This window comes from Oncorhynchus kisutch, linkage group LG22 (genome assembly GCF_002021735.2).
Source record: "Oncorhynchus kisutch isolate 150728-3 linkage group LG22, Okis_V2, whole genome shotgun sequence".
Classification (NCBI taxonomy): domain Eukaryota; kingdom Metazoa; phylum Chordata; class Actinopteri; order Salmoniformes; family Salmonidae; genus Oncorhynchus; species Oncorhynchus kisutch.
The window spans coordinates 35781222-35794232 of record NC_034195.2 but is presented as its reverse complement, the minus strand read 5'-3'; the positions used below and the strand labels follow the sequence as shown (position 1 = coordinate 35794232).

Here is a 13011-nt window from a genome sequence, read left to right as displayed (position 1 = left end):
ATACTTTCCAAATGCACTGTATCAATCAATTAGTGCCCTCAAACTCAACTCTGCTCCTTGAAGCCAGTTCCACTGCATTTTCTCATTGTTTCTCACACAGGTGGGTGCATTTAATTATCAGGTAGAAAGGAAAACCAGCAGGTGCCAGACCTCGTATGGTAAGTGTTGAGTACCCCTGATATAGTGGGAAGGATACTATAAATCAAGACTGTGTGAATGCATGTACCACTCTGAATAAACAAATATTGTCTTTGAAGATTTTTCTCTGGTTATGCAACTACAATACAGGCTGGATGTCTAAACAAATTCAATTCTGAATGTCAATAGATTTTTTGATTCATTCTCGTCAATGACAACATTCTAGAACTGAGTTATAACTCATCGAAGTCTGGTATCCGGGGTAATCTGGTTAATGATTATTTGATTGATTAAGTGTCTCTTTCCTTGTAGAATGTTGATGGCTGTATAGAACACATTGTATTGCTAAGATGCTCAAACGTAACTTAATAGCTACAGTCACCGACACAGGATAGACTTTATCCCTCGTGCTGGCCCTGACAAAACCGACAAATTGTCCCTTACTATAGCTGCACTTCTCCACATGGCCAGACTTATAGTGGTCTTTAATGCTCTTTTGCTCTTCTTTGAAAAATTCCATGTCTGAAATAGACACCAAAGTCGACATACTGTAAAAACAATTATCTAGGCTAAGTAATACAAAATGAAGTTTTGATCTGCTGCTCTGCTAACTAGCTGAATCGTAGTCAGTGGCTAGCTAAGACAGAGAAAGGGGACGGAAGAAGTTCAACATTTTATTCAATTCATTTTAATACAGCAAATGGATTCATCATGGATTGGGTACAGGTCTCTCAGATCACGCTGGTGAATGGTAGCTGACATTGTCGGCTAGAGATGACTTGCAGGAGCTTCCTGCAGGAATTTGTAGTCTTGCTGAGGTCTTCTCTGTTGCTAATTAGCATTTTGTAAATTGAGGCGAATATATTGCTAAAACTCAATTTGTCAGACAGAGAATTACATGGTTATGAAAACATCACAACAAGGTAAGCCTACACCAAACACTTACTTAATTTGAAGTGTTTGTATAATTCACTATGTGAAAAATTAATGGTGAAAAGAGAATGGAAACATTTCCGTGTTTGACCGCTAGGTTTTATGGGTATTATGACATGTCCACTATGGCGGACTATTGCCACGTTCAAAACAACTGGGAACTCAATATTCTCATACTTCCGAATTCAGTGCATTCAAAACAACTCGGAACTCGATTTGAACAGTCACTCAACTCGAGAACTAGGGCCTCTTTCTAGAGCTCCGACTTTCCGTCCTGAAGATCACTTCTTCTTGTTTGGTGTAACGGTGTTGGCATTAATTACATGTGCATTCCACCACCTACTGTACAGGTGGATATTAAGGATCCAAAAAGGGTAAAAAAATGAATAAAATCCATACAAACTATCAGTAACAAAATGTTAATTAAAGTAAATCAGCCTGCTTTTCTGTTTTAATAAGGCCCCTTCACAGGCTGAGAAGGATCCTGTGATGGCGGGACATTTCCTGGCGACAGTAGTCCTTGTAGTGCTTCTGCCGTTAAATCTTGGGAGGCCCAAAAACTTCTCAGCTGCAGATATAATGATGTCCAGCTTCTTGGACACTTGTGCAGTACAATTAATAACTGTGGCTATAAATGCTACAAAATCCACCTTCTTCACAATAAATGTATCCAGATCACTTGACGTATAACATTTGCAACTAGTTGTGGTGCATCCACCACCATGTCTTCTTCAGAACTTTGGCCTCCTTTCCCTTCTACTTTCTTCACCACCTCCACATAGGAGATTTGCTGTACAGCCCTGATCCTTGACCCCTCAACCTCTTTCACCCTAACAGGGCACTCAGGAAATTCGGAAATATGAACTCCACCACAGTTGCAACATTTTACATACACAGACTCATCAATAATATATTCCTTCCGACTGCAAACACTTGACACATGGCCAAACTTTTTACACTTCTTGCATTGCATCGGGTTTTGCACGAACGCTCTAACGGCATATCTTATATATCCAAACTTTACATATGGTAGTAAATACTCATCAACCATCAAATATACAGATAAACGTTTCTATTTTTTCTCATTCTCCACACTTGTCAAGCAACGTGCATGAACTACTCCTGTAATTTTTAGCCTAAGATATTATCAATGTCCGACGGGACACCAGAGATAACACCTTTTACTGGGGCTCTGCTCTGAAAATCACAGCTGTTCACTTCATGCTTCGACAATTCCGCGAGCCACAATGCACGCTCCTTTTGCTCTTCAGATACACACGATATCAACACCATACCATTTCTGGTTACTTTGACTGCATCCACTTTTCCCAACACCTTCTTCACCATCCTTCAAAATAAAATAAAATAATAAACATCCTTATCCAAACGTTGTCCAACAATCAATGATTCATTAGACTAATTTTCCACAACAATTTTTGCCCTTTTTGTTCCATTCTTGGACTGTTGTCCACTCATCTTACTCGCTAACTATACTTGACGTGCTTTCAGCTTCAAACGACCCTTCTGCTTCCGCCATCTCTTCGTCTTCGATGAGGTTTAATGGCGGTTGGCATCCAATAAATGTTGCATTACCACCACCTTCCTTATACTTTGCTTGAAAAAAAATACAAAAAGAATATAGAAATAAACACAACAAATACCCAACCATCTAACACTACACTAGGACAACAGCCTGAAAGGATGGGACACCACCACTTAACACACCCTGTAACTCTTCTGATGTCTCGCACACCCAAATACCTCTCTGCAGCTGCCACCATAACCTCTTTTTTCTGCAACTTTACGTTCCATCCCTGCAGTACAGTTCATAACCATTGCTATAAAGACCAAAAATGAAATCTTACTGAAACATGTATCACTTGTTGGTTTATTCATTTGTATTGGTACAGATCTACTATTCACACCACTCCTCTCAGGATCCCTCCCCCTTGACCCATCTTCCTCTACTTTCTTCACTGTCTCAGAATATGACAACTTCTGCACTACTCTAACCCTGGAAACCTCAACCTGCATCTCTCACACAGGATATTTCTGATCCCCAGCCCTATAGGCACCTCTACAATTAACACAGACCACTACTTTCCTCAATGCTACATATTCCTTTGTCTCATGCCCTTCTCACACCTAGGAACCTCCCTCCTACACACTGCTGCCACATGCTCATATTTGGCACAAAAGCTTGTAGAGGATAACTTATTTTTCCTAACATAATTTTGTCGGGCAAAGACTCAACATCAAAACTCAAAAGAACAGACAATGACTCTTCTGTTTCTCCATACACGCCACCCTGTCTGCGTCGCCCCAAACGACGAGCATCATAAACCCAGAGAATCTTCCCCTTCAGTTGGTCAGCTTTCACATTTACCACTAACCCAGTAATCACTTCTTTCCATGGCGCCCTTTTCTTGTAGGCAGAACAATTCACATATCTTGCCCCCATTCGTTAAACACGGAGCACATGCTCCCTCTGACCAGCAGAAACACAAACAATTATCAGAAGACCACTTCTGGTTTCCCTCACCGATTCCACAGCACAGAAGTATATTTTCATTCACCCTGAAACCCCAAATGGATCAGCCAAAATATCTCCTCCATTCCTCCGCCGTATTCCAAGTATAAGTATCCTTATGATAACACTGCACTTCTCTTGACATAGATATTGTTCTTGCCTTGTCAAGGAACACCATTTAACCGGCTGTCACAATCTCAGTACAATCAGCACGACCCCTTGGGATGTAGCGCTCAACAGTGCATTCCACTTGTAAAGCAGTTGCTTCTTCTTGATGTTCTTCTTTTCTTCCGCCATCTCCCTACCCTGAAGATCACTGACTTCGTGATTTGTCCAACAACAAGAAATTCTCCAGTTGTTTTGAACTCGCCCCCCCCCCCCCCAAAAAAAAATGTGATCAGGTAAAAGTACAAAACAATCTGAGACCAGGTTGAATTAAATGTTTTATTTGATTTGTTTAACCTTTATTTAACTAGGCAAGTCAGTTAAGAACAAATTCTTATTTACAATGACGGTCTACCCTGGCCAAACCCGGACGATGCTGGGCCAAATTGTGCTTCGCCTTATGGGACTCCCAATCACGGTTGGTTGTGATACAGCCTGGAATTGAACCAGGGTCTGTAGTGACGCCTCTAGCACTGAGATGCAGTGCCTTAGACCGCTGCACTACAGAAAATTAAAGGACTGTCTTGATAAGTAGATTTACAAAGATTTGGGAAATTGTGGAGGTCTGCTGAATCAGTCATCATTTTTTATATCAATGTATGACCACTGGTCATGAAGGAAAGGAAACGATGAAAGCAGGCACATTTGGGTCGCGAGATTTTGGGCAGAACGCGAGATTTTCTATGTGACCAAGGGAACCGTGTTTTGTTGCTGGCAGGCATGACTTTCTAAACCGCTGTCTTGCTAGCACAGGAGCATCTTTGCAATTCGCATGGAGCTTCCAGAACCGATCAGAAGACGTTTAGGACACTTTTCCAGAACTGTGTTTGTTGATCAGAGTCGTACTCAACCATCTCCCGAAGATCATGTCGCGTTTTTGGGGCACAGTGAGTGGAAACTTGCATGGATTGGTAACTGAAACGCTAGCTAGCGCTTGTCTCCGCTAGCTAAACAAGCCATTGTCAGCCCATTATCCATAGGCACCAGGCAGATATTATTTACATATGTTGGCCCGGCCGTGTATAGGTTATATACTAACTAGCAAGTAGGATACGGAAAGAACGTGAACTCTTATTGTTTTACGTTCCCAGACAGTGAGGTTGTCTCCAGCCTGCCTCTCCAGATGTCACTGTTCTTCAACATGTGTTTTTTCCCACTGTGGTGGATCAGCGAGGTGGTGATGCTGCACCTCAAGGTAACTCACCTCTAGAATTTAGATCCACTCATAGTCTATGTATCTAACTGTAACCAGTATCTAAATAAACCCCTTTGCCTTTTTTTCCATATTGTTTCAGTATCCAGCCCTTCCTGACTACTATAAGTTCATCCTCATCACCATCCTCATCCTGATGACTCTTGTAGAGGCTATCCGACTCTACCTAGGCTATGCAGGAAATTTGCAAGAGAAGGTACACACACACACACACACTCTTTCACTGTATCCTTAATTATTAAAGAGCGACTGTACTTCCTGATTTGGCCTCATTAAGTAATTTTTGTGGCCATGACTGAATTCAAAAGTGGGTTGGTTTCAGGGTATGGTTTGATAGAGTGGGTATAATTTGTGGAACGTTCCAACAGGAATCTGTTAGAAAAACTTTGTAAAGCACAAGGATTCCAACAAACAACGCATACAAAGTAGCATGATCAATTCATCTAGCTAACTAGGTGCAGAATAGGCATCAACTGACCACGTAGCTTATTCTTAATGTTTGTCCATAGGCAACAAGAGTGAGGACAGACATTTTTCGGAGTAAAGGTGGTGAGTGAAAAAAACATAATTACATTGCCCACTCCCTACCCAGTATCTTAATCTGCCACGATACAACTTCATATGTGTTGTTTGTTGGCAACCTTGTTATTTACAACGTTTTTGGAACAGATTCCTGTTGGGACGGTCCACAAATTATACCCACCCGGTTTAATATGGGTATCTCGTGTGTGTGTGTGTGTGTGTGTGTGTGTGTGTTAGGCAAATTATTAAGGCAATTAGCTTCATTCAGCTGGTGTGCAACCCTGGCAAAATTGGTTTGGATAGCCGTGCTTCTACATCTGCATTGCTTGCAGTTTGGGGTTTAGGCTGGGTTTCTGTATAGCACTTTGTGACATTGGCTGATGTAAAAAAGGCTTTATAAATACATTTGATTGATTGATTTGATAGCCTTTTTCTGGGGCTAGTTAGGGACTGTCAATAAATTACTAATGTAAATGAGACGATGTTCATGTTGCACACCTTTTTAGTTCTCATTAAATGCTTTCAATTTTTGTATATGAATTTCTACAATTTATAGTTGGAGGTTTTTAAGTCTTTGAAATTAGGAGCTATTGGAATTTTAACATATTGTCCCATGTACATTGTGTAATTTACAGATAGTCCCTAACTAGCCGCATCGGTATAGCCAAAGTCAACCCAAATTTATCACAGGCATTACGATTGGGTCGCTGCACTTCAAATTGATGATTATTTGTGAGCATGTGGACAGGTTTGAGACAAACCCAACTTTCATTTACGTTTTGATGTAGTTGCGACCACAAGTCTCACAAAACTCTTTTTTGGACGAGACTGACATTATGGCCAAAATGATCCTATTTACATTATGTAGTTCATTTTGACAGTAGACCTATATCAATACCACAGGCTGTTTTCTAAATGAGAAGTTTTTTTTCTCAGAGAACTGGTCTTGGGTGATTGTTTACGGTCTCTCTCTCATGACAGGTCCCTGAGCTGGCTGGTTTCTGGCTCCTGAGTCTCCTGCTGCAGTTTCCTTTGATTCTGTTTCAGCTCTTCAACCAAGCCATTCTGATCCAACCTCTGGAGAGAGGGGTTCACTTCATTCTAGCCCTGTTCATACTCACACAGGTAAGGTTGCATGCTTGTTGCCTGTTCCTACCATGGTAACTAGATTAGTGTCCAATTTGACCACATTGGGGTAATTTAAACCCTGGTTTATTTTCTCTGTCGTGTATAAAGGTTGTGTGTCTGGGGCCTCCCGAGTGGCGCAGCGGTCTAAGGCACTGCATCGTGGTGCTTGAGGCGTCACTACAGACCCGGGTTCGATCCCAGGCTGTGTTACAGCCGTCCGCGACCGGGAGACCCATGAGGCGGCACACAATTGGCCCAGCGTCATCCGGGTTAGGGGAGGGTTTGTCACGCTTTTGTGGCGGGATGGGCGCATGCACACTGACTTCGGTCACCAGCTGTTTGGTGCAGCTGGCTTCCAGGTTAAGCAAGCAATGTGTCAAGAAGCAGTGCGGCTTGGCAGGGTCGTGTTTCGGGGGACGCATGGTTCTCGACCTTTGCCTCTCCGAGTCCGTATGGGAGTTGCAGCGATGGGACAAGACTGTAACTACCAATTGGATATCACGGAGAAAAGGGGGTAAAAAAAAAGTCTGTTCTAACAAAGTCTCTTTCTCTCTTAGGCTCTCTCTGGCTTTGTAGCTCTACGTGGGATGGTCAGACACACAGAGAGCCACTTCCACCTCAGACAGTTTGATGGGGTTCAGGAGCTGAGGGCCTGACTGCTCTGCTGAGTTGACATGCAGAGACAGAGGTACTCGGGTGTAAATCTCCTATTGATGTTGATTATGAGAAATTTGAGTTGCTTAAGTGTATCTCAAGTTAGAATTCAGCTTTGTGTTTTCAGTGGACCATGTTCAGACATTAACACAATGTGTTTTGTGCCTTGAGTGATCATTTTTGGGGGTTGTTGTACAGATGTGAAGACAATAAAGGTTTGGGTTTTTAGACGTATCTGTTTCACAATGTTTATGCTACAATAACACCAAGACTGAATTTTGAGAATGTAGTTTTCTAACAGATAATATACTGTATAGATAGTGACTCAATCTGATTATGCCTTCAATCGATAAGAGGAAAATAAATAATTGACACTGAAATGTATACAAAATATTCTAAAGTTAAAATAGGTTCACAACGACATGAAGACTCAATAAGAAAGGCACACAAGGCAAAAAATAAATGTAATTTCTATAGCCATCTGAAAGGCAATGTGCTGTACATGTTAAGGCACATTCACACTGCACCTTAGACCAGGACTAAGAGCAGTGTTTGACTTGCAGTAGCTCACATTTAATTGGATATATCCATGCTAATAATATTGTTGCGTGCTTTTGCTAGGATCAGAAAGTTGATGTCTCGTTTGTGCAAGGCATTCTCTCTACAGGGGTAAGATCGAATTTCAAAAATGAAACATTGTTTCCCATGGCGGATAGACGGATATACTAACCACCACTGTTGGAAATCAAATGCAAGGCAAGTAGAAGCAAAAGGAAGTGCTGTTAATAGATGTTTAATTGCTTATAACTTTGGTTGCGTGTTAATTGCTTATAATGCTGGTCGCGTGTTTGTCCGTTAACCAGGGCTTTGGAATGCAAGTGTGAATCCTTAGCCCATGGCTAACAAATGCTGAAACAGGCTAAGCTATCTCAGGGCCAGTCAAGCCTGGGGCTAAGCTAGCCCTGGGCTAAGAACAATGCAGTGTGAAAAGACCTTTGTCCCATGGTCAAAATAGTTGCAGAATCTCCCTCTAGTCTCCATCCATCTTCAAGGGTTCATGTCAGCAGTCTGTCATATTTGCCAATGTGTTTCCCTGCCTGGTTCTTAGCTCAAAAGGTGTTTTATTGCGAGGAGGGGCAGACCCTGACAGTCTGGCGACCATCCTCTCCTCCAGATCTGCTTCGGCCCCTCTCCCATTGGAGTGGAACCTGGAGGTCTTGGCCAGGCTGAGTTTCTGGAGCCTACGTAGACTCTCACTTTGGGGGTCGAGGACATCTGTGGTAAAACGCCCATTTCCTCTTCAAGGTCTGCTGGTCCAACCCGAGAAGAATGTTACCATTCAGAGTAGACACATTCCAAAATAAGCTCTGAATGTAGTTTCTGTTGTATATGTACTGTGATATATTGTGTATACCAACATATACTCAGTACAGCATAAAAAGACACACTAGAAAGTCCATATGGCTGTTGTGGAGAGGACAGTAACTTATGTGCCTCAGTCCTATGTGTTCACTCATAAATGCAGTCAACTGTATATTTTACTGCTATGTTTTTCTGTACTTACCCATGTCTGTGGAGGCTGCCTGCTTCACCTGAAAGATGAGTGATAAGACTGTATTAATACTAATTCAACATCTCTGATTTTGCAACATTTGATTTACCATCTGTTAAACTGGGGTGGAAAAGAAAGCCCACGACTTTACTCCTGATTGCATTTCTGTGTCATACTACTTTCATACTAGTTCATACAAATATTATGTTAGTGAACACCTAAGTTCATATTGGGTGTGTGTTCTTCATGTCAATATTGTACCACCCATTCTATTTCTATGCTCAAACCAGGGGAGGCTGGTGGGAGCTATAGGAGGACAGGCTCATTGTACTGGGTGGAATGGAATTAATGGAACGGTATCAAACATGTGAAAACAACATGTTTGACTCCATTCCATTAATTCCATTCCATCCATTACAATGAGCCTGTCCTCCTATAGCTCCTCCTCTGGCTCAAACCCAACCTATCATCTCAGTGTTGGTTTTGTGATCGGGGCTGAAGGGCATGGGCTGCTGCTGCATAACAGGCATGGAGAGGCCGCGTTGCTCTATGGCCGTGACAGATAGGGGCAACTGCTGAGGGGCCGACTGTGGTGGCTGGGAGGAGCCAAACTGCAGCTGGTGACTGACACTGCCGCTGTTCCTCTGAGGAAGACAAACATCAGAGCCACATTCAGCAGGAAAACTCAAATTTGGTTTAAAAAATTGGTGAAGTCATAAAACAAAATCCATTCCTAATGATAAGGTTCTATCCTCCACACACCTGTGATAGGTGGCTGAGTAGGGTGAGCACGAGCCCCACTCAACAGGTAAGCAGCCCTCAGCCTCCAGGTATTCATTCTGGAACACAGTTAATGCTGACCATCACACTGGCACAAAACAGTGGTCATCACTTGTTCATGCCTTTTAAGTTTGATGAGGTGGGGATGTTCAGAGTGCATCAACCTACTAAGAACAGGTTTGGGAGGTCAAGGCCCAGGTTGTTGTAAAACACCTTGAGATGAATGTACCTGTAACAGTATTTTAGTAACACTGCAAACTATCAAGATGCAGTAGGGCTTGAAGGGTAATTGGCAGCCATTACCTTCTCTTACTCCTCCTCCTGCCAGAGGGTCACATGGTCTATGACACCAATGCGAGATGGGATGGGGGATCCAGGAGTGTACTGTCTTTAGAAATTAGGTTCTGGGGTAATGCACAAGCCACAATCAGTCTAAACAAATGAGGAAGAGTGAGCTTCTCTCTCATCCATACCTTCCCTCTCTCTTCTCTCTGACCACAGCTACCGTTGGCCAAGATTTTCTTTAACTCAATGGGAATCGAACCTTGTCATTGACGTTCTTGCTCATCATGGGAGGGAAGATTCTCTCATGGAGCCATTGTGTGGCATCATCGCGGTTGGTACAGCCACACATGAAGACATTGTTCTTACGACTATGACTGTGAAAATCAATACAGCACCACATCTCTCTCAGCCATCAGTTTTGGGTGCAATGACAACAACGAGGACAGATGGGAAACCATAGGAAGGCAGACTGAACTTAAACCTCTCCGTAGGTTAGAGAGGCATGACTCTCTCACATCTGTTTGAGTATCCTCCCACTTCCCCCCTCTCGCCTATTGACCATGTTCCTGGTGTGCCAGACGCAGGGGAAGGAATCCCTCAGCAGAGTCTTGTAGTTCCTGTTCAGGTCCCTGCCGGCCAGAGATCAGTAGTAGATCCCCACCACCACCCCGTCTGGGTTCAGCATAGGCATCACCTGCAGGTCCGCAAGGGAGCAACACAACAATCAACATCATGGGGTCTCTTTATGATGTGTTTCTAATTCTGAATGGAAAACATACAATTATCCCACATGGCAATCAAACACATAACTGAAATACTTGGTTATTTTCAAAGATAAAAAAGCCAAAAGTGCATAAGCGACTTTAAACACAAAGATCTCCCTCAGCTGCCTGGTGTCGTCCGACACTCAGCAGGAAGTCCAAGAATCCCTGCATCAACCAGGAGCTGTTGTTCTCCCCGGGTTGCACCCCGGCCGTCACAGCCACCACCTGCTTGGCACTCCTCTCTGCCCACCCTCCTCCCGGCGACGTCACTGTCAGCACATGTACAACGTTGCCGGCCAGGCTGCGGCAATGCACCCGCAGCTTGCAGTAGCCGGCGGTGGCCGAATTGGAGGTGAGGCGGCTGAGGTAGCACTGCAGGTGGGAGTAGGTGTTAAGGGTAGCAGTGGGCCAGATAGGTGTCTGTCATAGGGGAACTGGCAGGTCCAGATGAGGGATTTGATGTTCGTGGTGGTGTTGTTGTCCTGCTCAGCCTTATGATGCTGGTTGTGGTAGTACCTGATGTTTGAGGCAGTCCGGTGCCAGCCCTCCCTTCTCCCAGGCGGCTATCTCAGAGTAGAGCATGGACCTCATGACTGTGCAGTACAGACTGCTAGCCTTCATGTTTCTGACCCGGAAGTACTCTCCACTGCGTGTGCTTGGTGGTGTACATATCAGTGTGCAGGGTGAGCTTGCAGTTATGGACACCGCTGTGTAAGGGGGAGAGGGGGGGGGGGGTAGAAAGAGAGTGAGAAGGAAAGATTATTGCCGAAACACAGTGACCCCGGTCTGCAACTTAGCAACAATTGGTAAAGTGTAAAAACACACTGATACAGGCTCCATAGACTCACACTTGAACTGCCTTCTGCAGGTTGCCACTCTCGAAGCGTGACTCAAAGGACTGGTCCTGATGCGTGGCACAGGAGGTGGAGCTCTTGATGAGCCCCCAGCTCTCCCCCACGTGAGAGCAGGTGAAGTAGGAGGTTTTTGTGGCTAAACAGGGGAAAGAATACGAAAAGGAGGAAGAAGGACAGGTGAGAGAGGTAACACTGAGAAAATGAAATCTGCGAAGGGCAGCGCTGTGACAGGGGGACCTTACTGACACATTAGGGTTACCTGAGTCAATGAAGTAGACCACGTTCCCCTTCTCCATCCCAACAGGCACTGGCGCCCTGTCATGGCCCTGGGACTGGTAGAACGGCTCTGGGTCCGGAGGGTCTCGCTCTAGAACACGGCAATATATTTCCCTAACAATAACATTCCAATTTAGATTCACACTATGTAATAGTTTAGCACTTGGAGTCCATTCAGACTCATAACTCTGTACTGTATGCCTCTGGATCGTTCTGTACAGTGTAGAGGTCAAAAAACATTGGGTGTTTGTTACAGCAAACAGTTCAGTGGTATGTACCTATGTACATTACCTATGTCCAAGGACCCTGCCTATGTCCAAGGATCCTGCCTATGTCCAAGGAACCTGGGACTAAACACAGGGGCGTAGCGAGATTTTTTTGGGGTGGATAGGCCTAGAAGAATTTGGATAGGCATTTTCAACTTGTTTATTACATTTATTTTGCGATGTGCACTGTATATTATTTCGTAATACAATCGTTTTATACTAGTGCATAGTACTTGGAGCAATCTCGGTTACTAGTCTAACACTCTAACCACTAGGCTACCCTGCCGCCCCATGTCATTGGAAGTGTGACAATGATCCTTAACAGAGTTTATATTAGGGAAAATATCATCAGGGCAGCTGTCAAGTACAGGAGGAGGAAAAGTCACTCTTTCCCATGTTCATTTTTCGACTCAACTACTGAATAAAAACAGTGAATTCAGTAACCTCAATTGATATTGCATAATGATTGCATGTGGTCTTCAGCTGCTCTTTAAGGCCGCAGGTTTGGGATTCTTTGGAAAAGGAGGCTGCCGCTCGCATGATCCCATGTGTCTCCTTGAAATCTCGGTAATCTGTCTGTCTAGAATATTGTTCTAAAGTTGCCTCAGGTCACGGTCACTCTTGATGCTGGATGTTTTCCCTAATGAAGTTGTGACTACACTGTCTGCCAATTTTACAGGCAGTTTTCGCTGCCGTGATGCGCTCACGTCCCAATGACTATTATCATGCTTAATAATAATCTCTTCAAATAGCTTGAGAACTTTATCAAAGTCTCCCCCTGAGTTATCTCTGAACGTAGAAAAGCTGCTTTTGAGGATTTAAATTAAACCAATACAGTTCGTCACAGATAATGTAGAGTTTTGTAATGCCTTCATAGCAAAATCAGTAGGTCAAACAATTTACTAAACGTGACTAACAGGAATAAAAACGTATTGTTCTGGATTTGATGTA

The 13011-nt window shown here is 43.6% G+C and overlaps 1 protein-coding gene and 1 pseudogene across 1 annotated transcript; one reads left to right on the top strand and one right to left on the bottom strand.

Annotated features, from left to right (window-relative positions):
* The first annotated feature begins 4393 nt into the window (after window positions 1-4393).
* On the top strand, window positions 4394-7517 carry tmem17 (transmembrane protein 17). Its single transcript, XM_020456183.2, has 5 exons — window positions 4394-4653; window positions 4858-4961; window positions 5062-5175; window positions 6483-6626; window positions 7187-7517. Exons 1-5 carry the CDS (start codon window positions 4539-4541, stop codon window positions 7283-7285), a joined length of 576 nt encoding a protein of 191 aa, XP_020311772.1. The 5' UTR covers window positions 4394-4538; the 3' UTR covers window positions 7286-7517.
* A 543-nt stretch (window positions 7518-8060) lies between these two features.
* Window positions 8061-12787, bottom strand: LOC109866986 (cytosolic carboxypeptidase 2-like; annotated as a pseudogene).
* Window positions 12788-13011: the final 224 nt, after the last annotated feature.